This window comes from Aspergillus brunneoviolaceus (genome assembly GCF_003184695.1).
Source record: "Aspergillus brunneoviolaceus CBS 621.78 unplaced genomic scaffold BO95scaffold_61, whole genome shotgun sequence".
In the NCBI taxonomy this organism is placed as follows: domain Eukaryota; kingdom Fungi; phylum Ascomycota; class Eurotiomycetes; order Eurotiales; family Aspergillaceae; genus Aspergillus; species Aspergillus brunneoviolaceus.
The window spans coordinates 252255-275639 of NW_020290791.1; the positions used below are offsets into that span (position 1 = coordinate 252255).

Here is a 23385-nt window from a genome sequence, read left to right on the forward strand (position 1 = left end):
GATTTTATCATCACACCCCTCCATCCTTCTCCGGATAAGTCGCAATCTCACCTCTACGCGTAGACTAGAGACTCGTTTCTAAGGCGGAAAGCAATTTTGCCCCGGATCCGTTGTCCACCATCCGATTCGAGCATGCGTTTCGTTTGGTCAGCTAGTAACGTGCATATGAAAAAGGTTGATTCGGGAGAAATGAAAGGGGCTGCTTTCTGTTCGGCCCCGTCCAGCTTCACATAGCAAACGGACCAATCTTGCAATCAGCCCGCGGGCTCATACACACCGCCATCCTCGCTTTTAGCAACAACTGTCAACTCGGTCGGAAGCTGATTCATTCCATGCCGGCTGGCAAGCTGCACGCCGCTAATCCTGCACTGCCGTGACTTTTTCGAGTCGTCTTAGGATAGCAACACGGGTCGGAAGATCTTGACTTGATCCCTGGCAAAAAGGAAAACTGCATCGCTCACCGAGCGCGCCAAAGGAGAATCGGATGTCTCTGAACCTACTTCGTAGTCGCTCGAGGTCAAGTCTAGTCTGCAATCGATCGCGAATGCTCAATCTGACATACGATGGCATCCACATAATGCAGGAACAGGAGCTCCGATCGGATAAGGACACTCTGGGAACAAGATGATTTGGAAATCGGTGATATTCAGCTAAATTGGGGATTGTTTACAGGCTACTCTGACATGAAGATAGTGTCCGAGATGTTCTCTTGCACCATTTCCACCGACTAAAAAGTCATGGAGGCAGATGCCCCCAAAGAAAGTGGTGCCTTCACTCCTCGACCGGTCCAGCGCAGTACGACTACTTCCCACCGAGCCAGACGGCTCGGAAGGTCATAGAAGACCGCGCAGGACCGGTAATTTGCTCTCCCAACGCTCCGTTAAGAACGATCCTGTGAACTCAGGTCCGGAGAAATTACTCTCCTTTCCAACAGGCCGCCCCTGCAGTACCCAGAGTGGACTGCATCGCTGGTTTTTGGATTGACAGGTTGTTGTGATCGAATGGATCGACATACCAACCGCCCTACGAAAGACAGATGGTGGATATGAAACGCACCGATGGGGAAAGCAACATACACTTGGTCCGAATTGACAGGGAAACAAGGCATCTGTCTGCAAAATTGGGACTCGCGGCGCATCTTCCCGTGCTTTGTGGGAGTGATCATGTCACCGACCCCCTGCAGCTGCGATTATGCGCAAATGGTCAATGGTATCATTCAGTGCTTAGGTGCTGATAACAGTAGAGATTAACCTGCCGTGTATCACCACAAAATTGGACTTGCGTGCATGCAGAAGCATCAACACGGCAAGATGAAAAGAAAAAGAGCCATTCGCTGAGAAAATCATCAAGGCACTCGTCATCACTGTCTTTAGTCATCATCTTGCCCCAAAACCAGCTCGCTTACGCTCGGGACATGGAGGTATGGGAGTGTAGGGAATAGTAGGATTGCGTTCAAAGAGGATCCATTGAAAATGGGACTCAATAGTCGGGAGGTCTAATCATTTAGATGAAACAAAGCCGAAACGCTATGGCAGCCGTTAGCAAATACTTTAAAATTGAGACTGTGGAATGATAGGAACTAACCTTTCGCCATAGTGATGGCGTCTAATGCTCTCGGCCAAGAGGCTTGAGATGTCAATGACAATCAACTTCTTCGACTTCTTCGCGACTTGGGGAGCGATGGGGAATGTGTTCGTAACGACAATGTGGTCGATGGCCTCGCATGCCTCCATCTGCTCCAGGGATTCATCCCCAAAGAGACCGTGAGTTGCAATGCAGTAGACCTTCTTCGCACCACCCTTCTTCACGACAGTCTCAGCAGCAGCGACCCAGGATCCGCTCTTGTCGATCATGTCATCGACGATGAAGACGGTCCGGTTGCGCACGTCACCGACAAGAGTGATGGTCTTCTCTTGCTCAGCGTGACGCCCCACGCTACCCTCCTCGTCGGAGGACTCGGCAGCATCGAATGAGCCGCCTAGCGCGTGGTCGCCGGGAAGGGAAGGGGTGGTCGAGATGAGAGAGTTAATCATCGACTCGGGAACCGCCTCCGAAGGTTCGCCGCTCGCATTCTGACCTGGGGTTGTTTCGCCCGAAGCAGGTACAGAAGTGGGACCGGTAGAAGGATAGTCATCATCCACCAGGTGACCCTGAACCAGTCGGCCGGTGATGACGTCCTGGACACGAACATCGGTATACTCGTGTGCCGCTTCCAACTCCGACGGACGGCGAGCGCCGGTCGGGGTCTCGGGGCGCAACAGGTTGGCCGCGACGAGCGATTCCATGTTAATGCTGGACTCCTCACGCGGCTCGTCAGCCTGACCATTGTCACTAGCTGCGCTGTGGATGTGCAGAGCGAAAGGATCTTGATCTTTTGATGAGGTCGTGCTCTCTTCCTCAATCGAGTCAAAGAAGACGGTGCTGTCCGTCATCGACATTGGGACCTTGGGACGCCGTCTATCGGTCGTGACGATACCGAAGTTGAGCTTCAGGGTATCGGCAAGCGAGGTGACACGCTTGGTGCCACCGGCATTCTTGCTCACAACCACCGCTTCTCTCCAGCTAGGGACGTTCATGCGAATCCATCGAGCGATGAAGGGTTCGGCGAACAGGTTGTCCACGGGCTTGCCGAAGAAACCTTGCATTTGCGATGCCTAGATTCATCACACCTTGGTAAGAACTCCAGACGAAGGCGGTATGGTAGATGGTCCCCAACGGCCATTGAAGACTCACATGTAGATCCAGGGTGATCACATGGTCCACTCCAGCAACCGAGAGGAGGTTGGCCAACATGCGGGCAGTGATTGCGCCACGGTGGCTCTTCTTCTTGGATTGGCGAGAGTACGGGAAGTACCTCGTTTGAGTCAGTATCAGATGCGCAGGAATGAGCTTAAACAGGACCATACGGCATGACCGCTGCAGGATGAAACAGACAAGTCAGCCATTGTACACACCGAGAGAGTGAAGCAGGGTGAGAGGAAAATCCAACGTACCTGTGATAGATTTGGCGGAACCACCCTTGCAGGCAGAGATCATAATCAACAGCTCCATCACACTGTCGTTGATCTTTCCACTGCCGCTCTGCACGATGTAGACATCTTGGTTCCGCACGGAGACGCCGATGTCTACTCTGGTCTCGCCATTGCTGAATTTCCCGAGGTTGGCTCGAGCTGGCTGGGTGCCTAGTCGCTCACAGATGGTCTCCGCCAGGGAAGGGTGGGATGTTCCCGAGAAGATTTGTACTCCCCGCATCTTGGTACTTGACTTAAGACTGAGAAGGCATGGACCGGTAATAATAGGAATGAATAGCCAACGTGGGCGGTGGAATCATTTCAAGATTACCGGCCCAGAAAGCAAGGAGTGGGGGATTGGGGGAGGGGGATTTGAGGGGAGGAGGGGAGGAGGGGAAGGGAAAGGAAAGAAAGAAAGAGAAGAGGAAAAGAAAAGAGGGAGAAAAAGAATGGGAGAAAAAAAAGGCCGCGGTGGGTAAAATTCGTATTTTTTTGCAGTTTGGGAAGTGGGCAGAAAACGGCAGGCGGAAGGAAGGTCACGGGATTATGTTTTGGTTCCGAATGCTTCCTCGGGCTGATGATAATCGATAGGCGATGGCCGATAGGAAAACTTGCCTATGACACAACCACATCACCACCAACCAAACAACACCAGCATCAATCCAATTCTGTCTCTCATTCACAAGAATCGCAATGTCGCAAAAATTCCCCGAGGTCCAGGGAGGAGGCTCCCTAATCATTGCCTGGCAAGCAAAGAATAAACATATCCTGGTAGTTGGTGGGGGAGAGGTTAGTAAAGCTACCCCCCATCCCTCCCTCTTATCGCCGATGCAAATATATATATACTCCATCTCTCAATTCCAGCACACACACACAAACCCCCCTGCCCCTCGACACAGTCACACAGAGACTAACCATTCTCCCCGATCCATCCAAAATAAAAGGTCGCAGCCGGTCGCATCCTCCACGCCCTCAACGCCGACGCCCGAGTGACGGTCGTGTGCCCCGTGGCCGGCCTGAACGAGGAGGTCGCCTACCGGGTGGCCCAGGGCCAAGTGACGCACGTCGACCGGACCTTCGAGCCCCACGACCTCGACACCGCCGACATGGTGCTGTGCGCCATCGACGACCCCGCGGCCTCGACGCGCGTCTGGCAGCTCTGCAAGGAGAAGCGCATCCCCGCCAACATCGCCGACGTACCCCCCGAATGCGACTTCTACTTCGGGAGTATGCACCGCGACGGGCCCCTCCAGATCATGGTCAGCACCAACGGCAACGGCCCCCGGCTCGCCAGCATCGTCCGCAAAAAGATCGCCGCCACGCTGCCGGGCAACATGGGCGCCGCCATCGAGAACGTCGGCCTGCTGCGGAGGAAGTTGCGCGAGACCGCGCCCAACGTCGAGGAGGGGCCGAAGCGGATGAAGTGGTATGTTTGGCCCCCCGACCCTTCTCTTTCCTGTTGTGTTTGTTTTCAAGTGCAAGCAATGTGAAGAGAAAAAGGGGTGTTCTTGTGAGCTGGGGCTGACGGATTCTATAATGGGCAGGATGTCGGGTGTTTGTGAGTCGTGGAGCTTGGAGGACCTCGTGGAGATGGAGGAGCGCGATATGGAGGGCCTTCTGGCCTTCTATGCCTCCGGGGAAATTCCCCCCTTGAAGGAGATTCGGGCGAAAGCGGCCGGGAATTGAACACTGGGGACATACATAATCTATGGGGATTCGGTGAGTACTACAGTACAGGCAGTACTCGAAGCATCTGATGTCAACCGGTTCTTGTGCGAACTATGCGACATGAGGCAAACGCACGAGGATTTGCATCAAGCTGAGGTGAGTGAACTAGGTTTCTATGGTCCATACATGTCCCAACTCAGGACCTCTACTCCACTCAGAGCCACGCCTGAAAAGAGCAGTCTCGCAGCGAGAGTGGGCGACGGGCAATAGGACCGAGAATAAACCCCTGCAACGCTTCCATGAAAGATGGTATTTTGTACATACATATATAAAGAGCCCGCTTGCACAAGATATGATGGATAATGATAACAAAAGTTCGAGAGAAACGAGGAGCGCGAGATGACCGGGGTTTAAAGAATAAAGACGAAGGCTATGATGGAAAACTTAAGTCTAATACACCAGACAAACCTTCCAGAACAAAAGCGAGGCCTTCCCATTCATGAAAGGCGAGGATATCCAAGAAGAGAAGAAGAAGAAGAAGAAAGAGGAGAAGAAGGGAGGAGAAAGATAGCACAGACACACAGAGCAGTATCAAGACGGATGGTTCAGTTGTGGGCGAGAGGAGAAACTCCTGGCAGTGCAGGCATGAACTCAGCGCCCGCTGCTATGTTTGCGGGACAATTGGCTGGTGACGGAGTTTCGATGACTCGCCGGCGATTGCGGGCGAGGTGGCAGACCCAGCTTGACCTCGCCGACACGGCGGAAGAGGGATTGCACGGCGAGACGGACCTCCGGATTCATGTCGCGGCCCAGCAGGTCGACGGCCAAGGGGTAGAAGGTCTCGATGTGTTTGTTGAACCCTTCCGAGGCGAAGTTGGTGTAGCTCTCGATGACATCCACCACAACCGGGCGCCAGGCGAGGACGTTCCGATGCTGCGAATCTTCGTCCAGAAGGACGAAGCTGCGAATGATATCCGCGCATAGTCTGAATTTAATTGAGTATCAGTCTTGCACGGTTGATTTTGTGCGAAAGGGGCTTTAAAGGAGCAACTTACGGGATGAGAGCGGCTTCGGTCTCCGCACGGCTGCTCTTCCTCTCGTCTCTCTCATCATGGTACATGCGGAACAGGATGTGAACGTAAGTGGCGGCACTACCGCTTTCTTGCTTGAGCAAGTTCGGAGGCTGCTTCATGAATCCCTGACGCCAAAGCTGCATCCGCAATTCCTTGTCCTCATTGAACTTCTTGGCGAATTGGTAGCTCTTCTTCAGTAGGCCCATGAGCCGGAGGAGCTCGTTACTGGGGATCTGGGAGTAGACCTTGTCATTGGAAAATAACTCGTGGACTGTCTCGATCATGAGGAGCTGCAGGACGCAGTTGGTGATGATCCGATTGAAGAACCGACGTCGTGCAACAGTGACCGCAGCGGGTTGTTGCTGCGCCTCTGTTTGAGGCCGATAGTCTTCCAGTGCGGCGTTGGAAGCCGTGGGCATGTCTCCCTCCTCGTGCTCCGAAGCAACGTTCTGTGCTCCGTTGATCTTGGACGGGTCGACACTGCTGGTCTCTTGGACCGATGATGTCTCAGCTGATTCGTTTGCGCTGTTTTCGCCGGTCGCCGTCTCACCGTTTGCGGGTTTGGCTTGGGTGGAGGAGGGCTTGGAAGTGATGGAGGCCGCGGCGGTAAACAAGTCGTAGGCCGTGGTCTTTGTGAACAGCTCGACAAAGGCACCAACTACCTTGTTCCAGTGCTCCTGCTTGAACTTCGTGACGTTTTGCAGTATCAACTGCTGCAAGCAGTTACTGCCGATCCTGGCGATTGTGTCATTTTCTTGACAGATGCAGAGCGTCAGAAGTTCAAGAATGCGATCGAGCATATATTCTAGCGCATCGAAGTAGTGTGTGAACAGCGTGATCATGTTCCTTAGAGCCTGGATCATTGTTGTCGATAGCCACACCGACAGCTCCTCGTGGTTTGGTACTTTAGACATCTCGGATTTAGACTGCAGCACTACAAAGATCGGGTAGAGAAGTTGTCGCCAAAGCACATCCCAGAACTCTTGCGGGAATTCGCCGCCGTGCCGGATGAGAGTCTCAAAGAGGTAGGTCAATGCCTGCGAGCGGACTTCGAGGTCATCACCGGTCATGAGGACGTCCTGGAAGGCAATCAAGATCGGGTACCAGAACTGCTCTTCCTTCGACTGGCGGGTAAGTTGTTGCGTCAGGTTGGTGGCGTCCTCGTGGGTGCCCTCCGATGAAGTTCCGCGATGAGAAAGCGGGCATTCTGGCGTTCTCAGCATCTTTGAAACGGTTGACTTGAGGGTTTCAATCGCTTGCAGTGACTTCTTCTGGAATCTAGAGTTCTTGGAGAACTCTGTCAGACAGACAACGAGGTCAGGGAAAGCACCCTGAGTTATGACGACGCCGAAGCGAGTGTTGTAAATTTGAGTAACATGCTCGAACGCCATGTTCACAATGCCTTCGTAGGGCTCCCGAGCAGCTACTGTGAAAACACCAAACATCGTCTTCCAACCGGAGCGGATGTTGTCACCACGTGCTTGGATCATCTGAATGAGGCAGCGGAGAATCATGTCTTTGACAGTCACAGCGCTGCTGTTCGCCATGACATGTTCGAACGGCTTCAGGAAGTCTTTCTGGAACTTGAAACCCGGCAGTTCCTCAATCTCCATAAAACGCATTGACAATTGGCGAAGCGAATCAAGAGCAAAGAAAACCACTGTCGTGTTTGAATGGCAACCTACTTGGTTGAAGTGTTGTCCAAGGACCTCCCAGATTTTAGACCATTCGATCCTTACTCGGGTCATGTTGTAGTAACTGATCTCTACCAGCTTTTGCAAACTGTAAGTTCTGGGAGAGTCGGTCTGCCCAGACGATTGAATCTCTTGCCAGCTGACCTCACTCAATGCCCGAATGAAGTCGATGATGGCCTCATGTGAAAGGTTGGCAGTGTTAGTGAAAATGCGATCAACTCCCCTAATCATCTCGACAGAGCGACTTTCCATGGCAACCTCGGTGCGAAAGGCAGAAGGTCCGTTCACTGACCGAGGACGAGGGCGTCTCGCTGCCTGCATAGACTTCCGGGAGCCATCAGAGGACGGTTGAGGCACAATACGAGCTCGAGAGACATCTGGCAGAGAACCTTCATCCACCCCATCAGTGAGGAGCTGGAGTCGGTCAAGCTGACTGACGCATGTGAGGATTTCTCTCCAAGAGCCCTTGAGATGATTTCCCTCGGACAAAGCAACATCAAGCAGTGCCTTGAGTGCCTCAACGTTCTTCGCTACCATTTCCCTGACATTACCCAGATTCGTGAACTTGGCAAGCGCTGTCACGAACGCAACCCGAGGTGTCTCCAATTCGAAAGCACAGCTGATACGGATGGCCAGCTTCATACCCTCCATGCAAAGCCTGATCAGTTCTAGGTACTGTGTATCTTGCATTGGGGCAGATAGGCCAGACAGAAATGACATCCAGGTGACATTGAACATGGAGCCAACATGGCGAACTGAAGTCGCCGGGATGAAGCGAGAAAGTGCCTCCTTGACCGCTGTCTTGCGCTGCGCCCGGATCAAGCTGCGGTAGAGCTGCTCGGTCTTGTTGGCCATCTCTTCTGAAGCCTGCGCATACTTCTCACCTTGGATATCCCTCCCAACTGTTGCAAAGACCTGTCCAGCTCTGGTGGCCAGACCGGCCGGTGCAGAAGTAGGAATACCAAGGTTTGCGGCATGTTCCCGTTCAGTATCCAGAACAATCTCGTTTTGTGCAATCTCGTCAAAGATGGAGCATAGATACTCGTCAGGAAGATCCTGATTGTCATTAATACCCCGATTGTTTTTAATGAAGTCCTCCTTGTTCATACGGCGACCCTTAATCTTTGCACTGTGCTGGTCGGTGTTCAGCATAATGACACTGTAGGCAAGCACATAAGCAGTATCCGCATTGGCAAAAGCATTCGGGTTTTGAGTTACGTAGCGCTCAGCAAACTTCAGCATGAAGCGATCGATCTTTTGCGCCTCTCCCGGTAGACGGAAATTCTGCAGAAATTGACGAAGAGCGTCAACAAATCGTCGCTTAGAGAAGTCCATCTGGTCAACAAAGGCATGCATGATAGCAATGTTCTCCGCATCTCCTTCACCGAGATATTCTCCTAACATGGCCTTGTCCAAGCGGTCATTCCGGTACAAGAAGGCAGCAATATCTTCGGGTGAGCTGGAGCGCACGAAACCCTCCTGAATAAAAAGTTTGATTCCGCGCTTGGCCTTGAAATTGAACTGCTGAACTGCGTTGGTGAACGCGGTCTTTCTTTGTTTGACCTTTTCAATTTGGCTTGGATCGTCTTCCGCCACCGGAGTTGTGATACCCTCGATACCCTCAATCCGTGGGGAAGAGAGAAACGATGCGGTGTTCATATCAATCGAATCTCTGGGATTATCGATCGATTTCTGAGAGGACGAGTGAGGTATAGATGCGGACTGGTCGACTAGACGTTGTGAGGCCCAGTTGTCCAATGACTGCAGAATTTCAACCAAGCATACGACCGCCTGGTTCTTCTGCGTATACTCGGGCGGCACATTTTGTAGACTTGGTTGTGGGACGTTGGCTACATTGGCAGTGGTCAACGAAGGGGGGAAGCTTCCACGTTGATGCCAGTCACTTCCCACGGATGAGACTTTGACATGGTGTTCCTGATATTGCTGCTGTTGAGCATGGGTAACCGTAACAGGAATGCTCGCATAACGCGACAGCTGCTCGATGATACTGTTTTAATCACATGTCAGACGTGTTCATCCACTGGATAATGGAGCAGCGAGCACATACTTTTGAAAAATATTCTCTAATGCTGTTCTGTCACAGTCATAATTGAGGTAGATCTCAACCAGAGCGCGTGGGTCACCGGCCAATCGCTCGAGAACCTCCATGAAGTATTGCTTTTGGAAAGCGGGCGAATTGCGCTTTTCCAGAATGGTCAAATAAATCTCCTTCAGGAAAACCTCAAGTTCTTTCTGTTTCGAGTTAGCTTATTGTAGTTGAACGGTGCTAAGAAGCCCACCGACCTTCATCATCACTCTCATGTGTTTCAGCATGAGCCAGAAGATCTCACAGCACACCTCGTAAACTCTGGGTACCGAGCTTGAACCATTCCGGCTAAGGCTCAGGCAGAGATGAGGTTTGACGGCTTGCAGAAATGTCATTGCATCGGAAGTGCCCGAGCTAGTTGAGCTGTTCTTGATTGTCAGAAGCGGAGACGCAAAAGCATTGGCTTGGTTATTAAGGAGGTAATGAATCAGATGCAAGGATAGCAGCTTCGATCTCATGTTCTGAGATTTGAGGTCCTGCTGTTGATCGTGGTTCAGATTCTTGTGACTCAGCTTGCAAAGAGCCCTGAACACGAGGAAAGCATCCTTGACGTAGATTTCATCTTCATCATCATCTGCGGTGCTGTCGCTCTCTTCGGTGAAGGTCCCCGAAGAAGATCGGGCCGGCCTCTGATTCCTAGCGCGGGTGACCATGGTTGGCGCATTATCATTGACTGTGGTTACCTCCTTGTTCGATTCGAAGCTTTGCAGAGTGAGCTTCTCCCCTGGCTCTTTCGAGACAGGGTGGTCTGAGCTTGCTTCATGAACTTCGTCATGCACATGTTCATCCTCTTGAGGAGCGTCGGCGGCCTCCAGCGTAACATTGTCCGAAGAGCTACCGTGCCCTTTATCACCTTCACGTAACCGCAGCTCCTTCAGCTCAAGTCTTACGTTGACTCTATCAAAAACAGTGCTGACCATCTGCGTCAACGAGCCCTGGGCTATCTGCTGCTCTTGCGACGACTTGGAGTAAATGAAGATGTTGTAAATCTGGCGAACAGCTTTGAGGAGACCCGCTCCGTGTACCACAATCTTGTCATTGAGGACTGCCGCCAAAAGGGACTTGATGATCTGCTGTTGGATTTCAACTGGTGTAGCCTCATTCTCGAAGCATTCGCATATCGCATCAATGGCTCGCTCGATCAAGGGGGGCTGCTCCGGAGTAGCTTCGTTCTCGGAGGTCTTGCTCTCATGGGCCGACGGAAATGCAAAGTAGGAGTAGGTGATCAACTTTCCGATACAGTCAAGCGCAGTGACCTGTAGAGGGATGCTGAACGATTTGGTGGCGAGCTGGAGCGGACGGAATATGACCTCAGGGTCAATCGGCTGGCCGTCGGACTGTTTGACATTGCTGAGCGCGCTTTTGACGGCATCCTCCAATTGTTTGCTCCTGCGGGCCTCCTTGGAAGCACCGATTGCATCCAAGGCACTGACTATAAAGACGGTAGAGCTGAGTGTCACAGAGCGGTGCGTCGCAACTGTGGCAGTGGTGGACCTCGAGTCCGAGCGCATTCTTGTATCCGGGCCAAGCTCATCGCGGGGAGGTATCGAAGCCACATCGTGTCTTTCGGAGGGGGCTTCCTTCTCGACATTGGTAGCGGAATCTTCAGGCTGACTCTCGGGAGCTTCGACCTTCAGATTTGATTCAGAGTCATGTTGGACATCGGGATCCTGGGGTACGGCGGCATCTGTCGGAGTTGCGATTCGGTCGGCTGACTCTGTGTTTGCAGTGGACTCTGGCTCGGTAGATGACTGGATATTTTCTTCGGCTTGATTTGTACCGATCTGTTGACGTTCCGATTCAGCGGGCAGGGTTGGTTTGTCGTGAGGGACGGAGTCGTCGTCCGACTGTGTCAATACAGCAGCAGCAGCAGCCGCATCCTTGTTGTCTGCCTGCGACACAACCGGGGATGTTTGGGCGGGCTCATTGACAGAGCCGTTTTCGACTTCCGCCATTTATGCAAGACTCCGGTCGGAGTGGTTGGAGATTGATAGAAAAGGGGTCCACATGGGACTAAAGGAGGGACGGGAAAAAGAAACTGCAGGTGGAAAAGAAACGCCAGCCCAACCTTTCGTTTACTAACAAGACATCAAGCAGTTCCGGTGGAATTGCAGCGTGTTCACTCCCGCGGACGACGGAGATACCGTACGGGCGACGTAGTGAGCCACAACCGCGGTGGGCTGCTTAGCTAAGCTGTCTCGGGGCGGCCGGCGATAATCACTCCGGACGGTCTCACCGGTAGCCTCAACAGAAAAGTTCCTGGAGCTGCAGTCCTCAACTCTTCGATACGGGCCCTTTCATCTGTCAGACCAGTCTCTAGGCTCTCTTCCATCCTCCTTCTCTCATTCCCTCCCGTCGCGGGCTCATTTCTCGACCTTTTCATAGCACTTGGGCGCCATGGTTGCCTCTGCTGTCCGGATGCGCACCCCCAGCGCCATGTTTCTCTCCAAAGGCGCCCTTTCTCTGAGGCGGCCGCAGACCGTTCACAGATTCAAGGATCTTGCTCAGTATGTTACTTCGACCCGAATGAGCTTCAAAACCGCCACTAATCACACCTTCTCTTTCTACAGATCTCAATTGCCCTCCCTATCCGCCCTCTCCCGCTACTATGCCTCCAAGTGTATGCCCGCTTACCATCTTTTGTTGATTCTTGTTGCTCCGTTATGTGGCTTGATCGAAAACTGACAAGTAGGACTCAACAGCCTTCCCCCCTCACACCATCATCAGCATGCCCGCTCTGTCGCCGACTATGAACGCCGGTAACATCGGTGCCTGGCAGAAGAAGGCTGGTGATGCTCTCCAGCCTGGTGATGTTTTGGTGGAGATTGAGACCGACAAGGCCCAGATGGACTTTGAGTTCCAAGAAGAGGGTGTCTTGGCCAAGGTTCTGTCGGAGACTGGTGAGAAGGACGTTGCTGTTGGCTCTGTACGTGATTTCCTATGCTCTCTTTGCCACCGGTAGAATCCGGTTCGTGTCGAGGCCGTTGCTAACCGCGCATTAGCCTATCGCCGTGCTGGTCGAGGAGGGTACCGACGTCTCGGCTTTCGAGAGCTTCACCCTGGAGGATGCCGGTAGCGAGAAGCCCGCTGCTGGTGCTGCGGAGAGCAAGTCCGAGTCCAAGGAAGAGGCTGCCCCCGCTTCTTCCACCCCTGAGCCTCAGCCCGCTGCCATCGAGCCTGAGACCTCGGGTGAGAAGCTCCAGCCCGCTCTGGACCGTGAGGCTAACATTAGCCCCGCTGCTAAGGCCCTTGCTCTTGAGAAGGGTGTGCCCATCAAGGCTCTCAAGGGCACTGGACGTGGTGGCCAGATCACCAAGGAGGACGTTGAGAAGTACCAGCCTTCCGTTGCCGCCACCGCCGCTGCCACCTACGAGGACATCCCCCTTACCTCCATGCGCAAGACCATTGCTTCTCGCCTTCAGCAGTCGATGCGCGAGAACCCCCACTACTTTGTCTCCACTACTCTGTCCGTGACCAAGCTTCTCAAGCTCCGTCAGGCTCTCAACGCCTCCGCCGACGGCAAGTACAAGCTTTCCGTCAACGACTTCCTCGTCAAGGCTTGCGCTGCTGCCCTCCTGAAGGTGCCCGCTGTCAACTCCAGCTGGCGTGAGGAGAACGGCCAGGTTGTCATCCGCCAGCACAACACCGCCGACATCAGCGTTGCCGTCGCCACCCCCAACGGCCTTATCACCCCTGTTGTCAAGAACGTCCAGGGTCTTGGCCTGTCCAGCATTTCTAACCAGATCAAGGATCTCGGCAAGCGTGCTCGTGACAACAAGCTCAAGCCCGAGGAGTACCAGGGTGGTACTTTCACCATCAGCAACATGGGCATGAACGCTGCCGTCGAGAGATTCACCGCCGTCATCAACCCCCCTCAGGCCGGTATCCTGGCTGTTGGCACCACCCGCAAGGTTGCCGTCCCCGTCGAGACCGCCGAGGGTACCGCTGTCGAGTGGGATGATCAGATCGTCGTCACCGGTAGCTTCGACCACAAGGTTGTCGATGGTGCCGTTGGTGCTGAGTGGATCAAGGAGTTGAAGAAGGTTGTTGAGAACCCCCTTGAGCTTCTTTTGTAAGCTCTTTCCCGCGAGCGGGAATTCCGACCGGCCCAGTATTTTAGTTAGCTACGATCGGAGTTACCTTTCCCTTTGATGTTGTTGTAATATGTATTAAAACCATCTGAATCTTTCCACATCCCCTAGACCAAGATGGTCCCCCCAGCACAGTTTCATAACCCTTACAATGCATTTCCTATGTTTAGTTCTTAGTGTGGTTCAAAACAGTAGACTTCGTGGTGTTAGGCATGCAGATATGTATGAAATTGAAGGAAAGGCCGACTGCTGAAGTCGATCTGTCCTCCTCGATTAGCTGTGCCAATTCGCGTGAGCAAGAAGCGGCAGGTAGCCTCGGAAACATCAAACACAAAAGCGCAAACGCCAGCCATGGGCGAGATCACCGACCGGGCCTTGGCAGCGGGCGCTGTCGCATGAGGTCCGTCTATGACGTGATGTCATTCCAACCCCCCTCCCAGCCGTGGCTGCAACCAACCCATAAATACCTTTCGGCTGCCCATTCCCATCCCCTGAAACTTTACTCGAGATTTCTTTCTCTGTAATACTTTACTCACTCTGAATTGCTTCGCATCTACAACCTGTGCGTCTCGACTCCTATTTGCTGTGCTTTGACCTATCATGGCAGCACTCCCACCTTTCTTCATTGACAGGCAATACTAACGCATGACATCGCAGATCCCTACCACCTTATCACGCAACCACTCTCGTGACACACAACCGGTCATCATGTCTTACGCAGAAGCCGCAGCCAAGGGTCCCAAGCAGTCCCCAGAGGAGGTATGTGCTATTCTTCGTCCGTTCCATTGTCGCTGTTCCAGCGCAACCATGTTGATCACCAAATGTACTGACAATGTTTCCAGGCGTAAGTGCATCAACTACGAGCAATCCAAACACCCAGCTCAACAGACCAAGCTAACTCGAGCTTTACAGTCGCGCTCCTGATATCAACCGGGTGTACCGGGATGAATCCGAGAGCACCGCCTCCCTGATCGACGTCGACTCCCCCCACGTGCAGTCCGTGGACGCCGATTTCCTCAACCAGGAGGTCAAGACCACGACGCAGGCCGAGCGGATAGAGCGCGAGGAGCAGGAGGCCATCGCCGAGCGCGAACGGATCGAGAAGGCGAAGGCCAAGGCCAAGGCCGAGGCCAAGGCCAAGGCCAACAGCGTGCGCCGCAACAAGAGCAACCCCGTCTACCTCGGAAATGCGGTCATCCTGGCCCTGACCGGCGCGGGTCTGGGCTTTGGCGCATACAAGAAGCACGCGCAGGGTAAGCTGTCATGGCAGCTCGTCGGATTGTGGTCCGGAATCGTGGGCGCGGTCGGTACCGTCGACTACTTTGTCAGCAAGTAAGTCGATCTTCTGGCTATACGCCGCTTTATTTTTGCTTGGTGTGTCGTCGCTAACGTGATTGATCAGGTGGCTTTTGCAGAACAAGTACCCTCCTAAATAGATGGGGCAAACGAAAACTCAAGTACTTGTCTTGCGTGGTTTGATAACTTGATATCCTGATGTTTCTTTTGGTTTCTCCTGTGTGGTTGGTTTATAGTTCCATATACCGCACGGATTCGAGGATACATGGCGTTTTTCATGATGTCCAGGCGTTTGTGCTCGGTCGAGATTTAGCTAATTCCATCTCAATCTCATCCATATGCTCTTCTCCGCTTAGCTTTCGGTAATCCCATGCTCGCTGCGATGTTTAGAGTAGATTCTGAACGATGTCAGAAAAGTGAACTAGATTTCAGGATTAGCTTGACAGGGTCAAGTCGTTGATAGACACGTAAGACCAGTTGCGAGCCTGCTGGAAAATTAAAGTTCGAGAATGGACGATCGATGTCGGTTGGACATGCATGGACTTGCATTGGCGGGAGGCGGTCAGCCGTGTCAGAATCGTGGCCTCTGCAAGAACATGTGGCCTTGGCTAGCATCATTATTATTAGCATCATTGAAACGCCTACTCAGTATTTCTTCAGGACACGTCGCTGCTCTCGCACGGCTCATTCAAGCAAGTGCACTGTCATATACTGCTTTCATCACTGCGAAAGGTTCTTTCCACATCGCTTGTACAGGGCTCAAGTGTTTGTTATTGCGCCGCACATCCTTGTACTAGCCTCTGTATACGACATCGGACACACCGCAAGAAGAGATGGTATGACCCTCACCACGTTAGGTCAAGACGAACGCCGTCCTCCAGTACTGCCTCGGGAGAAAGGGAAATGCCTTTGCTGATTCCATCGAACAGAACTCTCTTTTCAATTCCGCCTTGAAGCAGTCTTCTGCTATCCGCCGCGATCTGGACACATTCTCCCAGTCGCCGGCCACATCGTCCGCCGCGCTACAAGGTGCGATTCTTTCGCTAGATGGGATTATTTCTCAATGCGGAGATTCTGGGCTAACTTGCTGAACCGACAGGTCAGATTGCGGCCTCGCTGGCATCACTATCCCGCACCATCGATGACTACTCGGCCCTGTCGAAGAAAGAGTTGATCCCGGAGAAGCAAGAGAAAGCCTTTGAGCGAGTGAAGAACTTCCGCACCGAGCTTGCAGACTACCGGCTACACTTTGAGCGACTGCGCAAAGAACGAGAAGATGCAGTAAGCGCATTCCTCGACCCTACTCTACATACACGTTTGCTGGGCCGACCGTTGCTAACCACCTCTTTTCTCAATGCAGCAATCCGTAACGAACCGCAACGAGCTCCTCGGCCGACGCCCACACCACACCGCCACCCCCGAAAACCCCTACGCGCAATCCTCTCTGCCCAACCCATCCCCGTTCGGCAACCCGTCCTCGGCCCGATCGGGCCTGGGATTTGGCGGCGGCGCGGCCGACTACACCCGCGAGACTCATGCGCTGCGCGAGCAGAGCTTCCTCGCCAATACCGGTACGCAGCTGGATGAGTTCCTCGATCGGGGTCGCGCCGTCCTGGCGGATTTGGGGCAACAGCGCGAGGTGCTCAAGGGCACGCAGCGTCGACTTTACAGTGTTGCGAACACGTTGGGGGTCAGTGGGGAGACGATTCGCAAGGTGGAGCGGCGGGCGAAGCAGGACAAGTGGATTTTCTGGGCCGGGGTGCTCATCTTCTTCCTCTTCTGCTGGGCGGTACTACACTTTCTGAGGTAGGAAGCCCTTTGTAGGGGAATTGAGATGTACTTCCTGCTGCCATCTGGGGGCACTGTTCTTTTTTTGCTTTTGTGTTACTTGAGGGTTCATTTGGCAAGCGCCGGCGTTGGGCACTGTATTGGTTGAGATATCAATAGCTCCTCTTTTTTCTTTTGTTCTTTTTTTTTTCTTATTTTTCTTTCTTTCTTTCTCTCCTTGGGAAACGAAGGCATGTACTTTTGTACTTTTGTGCTTTTGTATACCAGAGATGATCGCGAGATTATCAGATGGCATTTTGGAGTCCGGAGTTGAATTACTAGCGCGATAAGTGGAGAAGCCGGATGGAATCGCGTCGACGAGCGCAACATCCAAGGCTGGCATCACGTCGGCTAAGCCGGAGTAGGATGGAGCACGGGGCAACTTGGAAGGCAACAAAGCAGCAATTGGATTGATCCTTGGCTCTCGGAACAAATGGACAGAGTACAGATAGAATTCAATTCAAGAAGAATACGGAATACTTAAAGTACTGTATCAAGGATGGAGGCAGACTGGGGAATTCTCCTCCTTGTTGTTGGTGGCTGGCATGAGCATCGGATCCGGCAAGCATTCAATTACCTAGTATTGTTGGGTTCCTTTTAGCCGCTCCAACCTGAACCCACCCGGATTTCCCCCCCCCCCCCCAAAACCAAACCAAACCAAAACCCTTTCCCGTTCCGTCTACTCTCACCGACGCCGCCCTCCCGTCCGTCTCTTCTTCTTCTTCCTTCTTCTCCGTCTCTCTTCCTTCCTTTCTTTCCCCATCTTCTCATTCCTCTTGTATAACCCAGATAGATTATTCTTCTGTCTTCTCCCCCCCTTCACAGTCAAGATGTTCGCTGCTCGTCAGTCCTTCAACCTTTTCCAGAAGCGTAGCTTCTCCGCTTCTTCCAGCCAGGTAAGCTTTAAAAAATAATAAGAAAAGAAAAACAAACCTTGATGGCTTGCAGCCTCGGCTCTATCATGACCACCGGAACTAATCATCTCAATTGCGAGCTGTAGCTTTCCAAGGTTGCCGTCCTCGGTGCCGCTGGTGGTATTGGCCAGCCTCTCTCCCTCCTCCTCAAGCTCAACCCCCGTGTCACTGAGCTTGCTCTCTACGATATCCGCGGTGGACCTGGTATGTCGCACACCTCAGCTCCCGGTCAACACGGCATCAATTCCATCTCGACCATCGACTCAGAACAAGAACAAGACTGACCATCATCCATTGCAGGTGTCGCCGCTGATCTGAGCCACATCAACACCAACAGCACCGTCACCGGCTACGAGCCCACTGCCTCTGGCCTCCGTGATGCCCTGAAGGGCTCCGAGGTCGTCCTCATCCCTGCCGGTGTTCCCCGCAAGCCCGGCATGACCCGTGACGGTATGCGCTGAAGCCTCGAGCCCAACAAATCCAGGGCACAAAAAAAAAACAAAACTGATAGCATCATCGCAGACCTGTTCAACACCAACGCCTCCATCGTCCGCGACCTTGCCAAGGCTGCTGCTGAGGCTTCCCCCGAGGCCAACATCCTCGTTATCTCCAACCCCGTATGCATTGACCCCTCCTCGATTCACCCAGCCCCTGTAGATCGGCCATAGGACTCGAGCTAATTCGTTCATCCTCATCTTACTAGGTCAACTCCACCGTCCCCATCGTTGCCGAGGTCTTCAAGTCCAAGGGTGTCTACAACCCCAAGCGTCTCTTCGGTGTCACCACCCTCGACGTGGTCCGTGCCTCCCGCTTCATCTCCCAGGTCAAGAAGACCGACCCCGCCGGCGAGGCCGTCCCTGTTGTCGGTGGTCACTCCGGTGTGACCATCGTCCCCCTCCTCTCCCAGTCCAACCACCCCGAGATCGAGGGTACCACCCGCGACGAGCTCGTCAACCGCATCCAGTTTGGTGGTGACGAGGTCGTCAAGGCCAAGGACGGTGCCGGCTCCGCCACCCTCTCCATGGCCATGGCCGGTGCTCGCTTCGCCGAGTCCCTCCTCCGTGCCTCCCAGGGCGAGAAGGGCATCGTTGAGCCCACCTTCGTCGACTCCCCTCTCTACAAGGACCAGGGTGTTGACTACTTCGCCTCCCTCGTCGAGCTCGGCCCCAACGGTGTTGAGAAGATCAACCCCGTCGGCCCCGTCAACGAGTACGAGCAGAAGCTCGTCGAGACCGCCCTCGGTGACCTCAAGAAGAACATCCAGAAGGGTAAGTTTAATTCATGATCGATCTAGTCTTGCGACCCAGGTGCTAACGGAGTATCACTTTAGGCCGTGACTTCGTTAAGGCTAACCCTTAAATGATCTAATTCTCTCATCTGGAATGATATGAACAAAAAAACCTCTTTTCTGCAGCCACGTTCCTCCTTGTATAACAGTCTAGTCATTCTTCTTTCTCCCCTGTCACGCTAAATATTTTAACCCGCCCTTGGCTTTTATATCGGAGGAATGTTGCTGCAGCATCATCGAAGCATGGGTCATCGGGTTTTCCTTTGTGTGTCCCGACGCCTCGAGGCGGACTGTGATGGGGGGAAAATGGACCATGACGTGTATTTTCCCGTTTCTCAATACAGACCAAAATCTATGTTAATGATACTACTCTTATGACATTGATGGGAATCCTGCATGCTGTAAGACTGAGCACGTATTGCGGTAGTGTACGAAGTAGATTCAAAGCCTTTCATACCAGCAGCACAACTGTCTAGCATCACCTCCCGATTCGGAGAGTACAACGGGAGATGGAACACTGCATTACGTCAAGTTCAGGCAATAGATTAATGCTCAAGACAGATCAAATGAATACATGCATGCACACTCTCAAAGAGAATATCGAAATCAAAATCAAATCGTCATTTCCATCATGGCTCATCAGAAAAAAAAAGAACTTCAAATCGACTCCGGACCAAGGATAACCAGGCGATGCGCGTGCGTGTCGTTCATGACTTCGTCGGAAACTTGCATGATCATCAAGCTCTCATCCATCTTGAGATTTCTTCCTCCCCATTCATACCAAGAGAACAACACAAAATCAAGATTTGCACAACATGCTCGAGGGGAGGTATTTCTTTCCAAACGCCAATTTGCTCTTCTTCTTTATCTTAGTCATCGTTGCATTCGTCAGAATCAGGAGTGGAGATGTCAACACAAGTCGTGAGAGATTGAGGTGAATGTTGGAAAGGATCTTGCAGAGCCAAGTCAAGGGACCCAACGGCCGCAAGAAGGTATGAGAGTGTGGGGGTGGAGGGCATCGTTGCCGTGTACGTAGCAGCAGCCTCCTCAGGTATAGCTTCTCATGGCGTCCAGGTATCCCGTTCCACCGCGGAGGTCCTGGTCGAATGTTTCGGCCACGGCAAGGACCCGCTTGATATGCTCCATGGAGAGGGGAGTCTGCTCGTTGACTGCCAGGGCTTGCGCTGTGCGGACGGAGTTCTTGATCTGAAGGGAAGATAGAAGTGTCAGTAGTTGTAACATGGAGACTAACTAGTAGAGCAATGGACTTACCTGGCGTCCGTTCAGGTTGTGGCGGGCAAGGAGATCAAAGTCTTTGTCGGTGAAGGTGGCAGTCTGCACACCGTCCATGGCCTGGACTTTCTCCAAGAACATCTTCCAGACACTGCGCTTGGCCTTGGTGGTGAGGTCGCCGTAGCGGAGCGCCACGTGGATGCGGGATTGAAACGCATCGTCGAAGGTTTCCACGCGGTTAGTCGTCAGGAACAGAATTCCTTGGAAGTACTCCAGGAGACGGAGGAAGATGCTGACCAGGGCATTGCGGTGGATGTCCTGGATGGTGCGCTTCTCCAAGAAAATATCGGCCTCATCGAGCAGGAGGACCGCACCCCAGGAATGGGCAATATCCAAAATCTTGTTGAGCTCGGCTTCCAGCGTGCGCGAGTCGGTTCCCAATTCGCCTGCGCTGACCATGTATAAAGGACGCTTGAGCAGTTCAGCGATGCCTTCTGCTGTGAGCGTCTTACCTGTCCCTGGAGGACCGTGAAGTACGGCGACTAGCCCCTTGCCCTTGCCCTGGATCACATCATCGATGTTTTGGGCAGCTCGGAAGGTGTGGGACTCGACCAGCGCCTTCACAATGGACTTCTGGTTGTCAGGCAGCACCAGAGAACTGAAAGCCTCCTCGTTCCATTCAATCTCACTGACTCCAGAGATACTGAACTCTAGCCACAGCTTCTCGCTAAAGGCGAACCCCAGGACTACTGGGCTCGCGATCAGCAGCTCCTCCTCGGTGAAATCCCGCTCGGAGGGGTCATCCACTTCGTCAATGTCCTCTTTCTGTATCTCGTTACCGTTCTCGTCCAGTTCCACTTCAACCACGTGTGGCTTTCCCTCCTTGTCTCGAACCACCTTATAGCGTGTTCTGGGAGTGTCAGAGTCTCGCGATGGCCCGCAACCCTGATCCGAATCCGAATCCGACACGCCACAGCAGCAACCATCATCGCTCCCGTCTCCGTCCGACCCATCAAGGTAATCCGGATCCTTGGGGCGAACGGTACTGATAGGATAGTTGGGATTGATGCGACGGTGAATAGCCGGGTCAATCATGACCCTACCGTTGATGTTGACTTTGATCACAGAGCGCTTCTTCTTGTAGAAACCCATGCCCTTGTGGAAGCGGTAGTTCATGCCACGCAATGCCACGAACTTCTTGCCCCGCTCGATCAACTTGAGCTTAATTGCCTCCGCCTCGCGATGATATTTCAGCGGATAACAGCCAAGACTGGTGATTTTCCGCGAGCCCTTGAAGGATTCGACCTCCGCAGCCATCGTGCCCATTCCGAACGACTTGCCGTCATATTCCAGATAACGCCCTTCGATGCTGTACCACTGACCTTTCATGAAGGACGATTCTTTGGTAGCGTACTCAATCTTGAAGGCACGGGGCTCATCCACATTCCCGTAAGTGGATGAATAGGCAATCGTGTTGGGCTTGAAGATGGCCCACAACAGGTCGAAGGTGATCATATTGGCGTCGAGCAGAGGATACAGGGTCTTTTTGGTTTCCGCATAGTCGGTATCCAGATACTTGACGAGCACCTTCAGGTGAGCGGCCTTGAGTTGAGCCGCTTTGCGAGCCTTCTTCTTTCTTTCCGTCTTGGCCAGCTGTCGCAGTTCGCGCATATATTGCCGTGTCTCCTCCAAGTACAGGAAGAGCATGTTGGGATCGACGACCGCCGTTTCCTGTACCAGACTGACACCCTTGACTCCGTCCATCACCTTGGCCAGCGCATCGCGGATGTACTTGCTCTTGAGGTCCACCACCGTCTCCGTATACTTGTTGTCCCAGTCGAATTTGCGGCGTACTGTGAAGAGGTATTGGTCCCACTCGCTGGCACCAGGATCATCGACCGTCTCAGTCAATTTGTAGTTATGGATCGTATTGTCCCATACTAGATTAGCGAACCGTTAGTCAACCGTAACTGTGAGTTTGCTGCTGGAAAGCACCTGCTATGAATGGGGAAGGGTCGCAGCAGCACGTACATTGATCCACCCGCTTGAAAGCTATTTTAGACGCGGCCTTCTTCCGGCCCTTGGACTTCTGTGACGACCCCTTTGAACCATCTGCATCGGTTGACCCCCGCTTTCTGCGTCCTTTACTGCGGCGACCATCCGACAACTTCAGTCGCAAGGCAGCCAACTTCTGCTTTGCCAACAGCAAGGCCAGGTCATCCGAGCCGTCATCCTCGTTGTCATCCTGCTGATCCTCAGACGAGTCCTCCTTGGAGCGAGATTTCTTGGATGATCGCTTGGCCTTGAGCTTGGCGACCAGCTTCTTCAGGGTCTTCTCATCGAGATCGGAATCTGTGTCCTCGCCATCCTGGGATGAAGAATCCGAGTCTGAGTCCGACTGTTGGCGAGAGCGGGTGGACTTCTTCCTGCGACCGCCGCTCTTCAGCGCTTTCTTGGCTCGGGCCTTGCCGCGCTTGCGACGATGCTTGCGATCTACCTCGGATTCGTCGGAGCTAGAGGAGCTAGAGGAGGAAGTGGTGGCATCATTATCTGCGGCGGAATCGTTGGTGGTGGATTCTGAGTCGTTGCTGTCGGAGTCGACAGCAGAGCAGCTGTCATCGCTTGGGGTGACAATGGAGGAGGTTTTGGTGGAGCGACGGGGCTTCTTCTTAGAGTCGGAGGAAGCGGCGGCGGGGGGATGTTTAGCACAGACCGTCGCGGTCTTTTTGGCGGCGGGTTCGGGGGCGGGGACTGGCGGCTTGGCCTCTGCTTTACCCGCATTGGTCTCCGCAGGCGAGTCACAGTCCAGCTTATTAGTGGGACTGGTCGTGGTAGGAGGAGTGGTGGTAGTAGTACCACTGGGAGAAGTAGTATTCGGAGGATCGGGTGGAGGATGATGGTGATGTTGAGTGGTGCTGGTTAGTGCACTTCCTGAATTATCAGCCATGATGAGGATGTTGAGGATGTTGTATTATGATCTATTATGATCTATACTATTCGTGTGGGTCGGTGGGTCAGTGGGTCAGTAGGTCAGTAGGTCAGTAGAAGCAAATACTGAGTAGCTGTAATGAGAATAAGTGAGAGAGAGAGAGGAAGAGGAAGAGGAAGAGGAAGAGGAAGAGGAAGAGGAAGAGGAAGAGGAAGAGGAAGAGGAAGAGGAAGAGGAAGAGGAAGAGGAAGAGG

General features: G+C 53.1%; 9 protein-coding genes across 9 annotated transcripts; 6 read left to right on the plus strand and 3 right to left on the minus strand.

Moving 5' to 3' along the window:
- Positions 1 to 1465: 1465 nt before the first annotated feature.
- BO95DRAFT_228334 (ribose phosphate diphosphokinase subunit PRS1) lies at positions 1466 to 2883 on the minus strand. Its single transcript, XM_025581248.1, has one exon. It carries the CDS (start codon positions 2643 to 2645, stop codon positions 1551 to 1553), a length of 1095 nt encoding a protein of 364 aa, XP_025439345.1. The 5' UTR covers positions 2646 to 2883; the 3' UTR covers positions 1466 to 1550.
- An 803-nt stretch (positions 2884 to 3686) lies between these two features.
- BO95DRAFT_445736 (bifunctional precorrin-2 dehydrogenase/sirohydrochlorin ferrochelatase MET8) lies at positions 3687 to 5067 on the plus strand. Its single transcript, XM_025587214.1, has 2 exons — positions 3687 to 4437; positions 4556 to 5067. Exons 1-2 carry the CDS (start codon positions 4118 to 4120, stop codon positions 4695 to 4697), a joined length of 462 nt encoding a protein of 153 aa, XP_025439346.1. The 5' UTR covers positions 3687 to 4117; the 3' UTR covers positions 4698 to 5067.
- BO95DRAFT_228364 (uncharacterized protein) lies at positions 4905 to 5697 on the plus strand. Its single transcript, XM_025581249.1, has one exon. The coding sequence runs from the start codon at positions 5112 to 5114 to the stop codon at positions 5661 to 5663; it is 552 nt and encodes a 183-aa protein (XP_025439347.1). The 5' UTR covers positions 4905 to 5111; the 3' UTR covers positions 5664 to 5697.
- Positions 5698 to 5730: 33 nt separating this feature from the next.
- Positions 5731 to 11508, minus strand: BO95DRAFT_434631 (Arf family guanine nucleotide exchange factor SEC7; the record flags this gene model as incomplete). Its single annotated transcript, XM_025585148.1, has 3 exons — positions 5731 to 9454; positions 9515 to 9699; positions 9751 to 11508. 3 exons carry the CDS (start codon positions 11506 to 11508, stop codon positions 5731 to 5733), a joined length of 5667 nt encoding a protein of 1888 aa, XP_025439348.1.
- Positions 11509 to 11808: 300 nt separating this feature from the next.
- On the plus strand, positions 11809 to 13838 carry BO95DRAFT_445738 (putative pyruvate dehydrogenase complex, dihydrolipoamide acetyltransferase component). The gene is made up of 4 exons (XM_025587215.1): positions 11809 to 12060; positions 12124 to 12173; positions 12256 to 12479; positions 12556 to 13838. Exons 1-4 carry the CDS (start codon positions 11951 to 11953, stop codon positions 13627 to 13629), a joined length of 1458 nt encoding a protein of 485 aa, XP_025439349.1. The 5' UTR covers positions 11809 to 11950; the 3' UTR covers positions 13630 to 13838.
- A 514-nt stretch (positions 13839 to 14352) lies between these two features.
- On the plus strand, positions 14353 to 15186 carry BO95DRAFT_395691 (uncharacterized protein; the record flags this gene model as incomplete). The annotated part of the gene is made up of 3 exons (XM_025583723.1): positions 14353 to 14403; positions 14549 to 14976; positions 15047 to 15186. The coding sequence occupies 3 exons, from the start codon at positions 14353 to 14355 to the stop codon at positions 15078 to 15080; spliced, it is 513 nt and encodes a 170-aa protein (XP_025439350.1). The 3' UTR covers positions 15081 to 15186.
- Positions 15187 to 15572: 386 nt separating this feature from the next.
- Positions 15573 to 17240, plus strand: BO95DRAFT_420089 (golgi SNAP receptor complex member 2 family protein). The gene is made up of 4 exons (XM_025584517.1): positions 15573 to 15776; positions 15870 to 15969; positions 16040 to 16221; positions 16301 to 17240. The coding sequence occupies exons 1-4, from the start codon at positions 15774 to 15776 to the stop codon at positions 16748 to 16750; spliced, it is 735 nt and encodes a 244-aa protein (XP_025439351.1). The 5' UTR covers positions 15573 to 15773; the 3' UTR covers positions 16751 to 17240.
- A 357-nt stretch (positions 17241 to 17597) lies between these two features.
- Positions 17598 to 19212, plus strand: BO95DRAFT_395698 (malate dehydrogenase; the record flags this gene model as incomplete). Its single annotated transcript, XM_025583724.1, has 6 exons — positions 17598 to 17663; positions 17768 to 17885; positions 17982 to 18131; positions 18204 to 18298; positions 18385 to 18949; positions 19012 to 19212. The coding sequence occupies 6 exons, from the start codon at positions 17598 to 17600 to the stop codon at positions 19038 to 19040; spliced, it is 1023 nt and encodes a 340-aa protein (XP_025439352.1). The 3' UTR covers positions 19041 to 19212.
- Positions 19213 to 19545: 333 nt separating this feature from the next.
- Positions 19546 to 23385, minus strand: BO95DRAFT_445744 (ATP-binding protein). Its single transcript, XM_025587216.1, has 3 exons — positions 22234 to 23385; positions 20242 to 22142; positions 19546 to 20175 (listed from the first exon to the last, which is right to left on the minus strand). The coding sequence occupies exons 1-3, from the start codon at positions 23147 to 23149 to the stop codon at positions 20017 to 20019; spliced, it is 2976 nt and encodes a 991-aa protein (XP_025439353.1). The 5' UTR covers positions 23150 to 23385; the 3' UTR covers positions 19546 to 20016.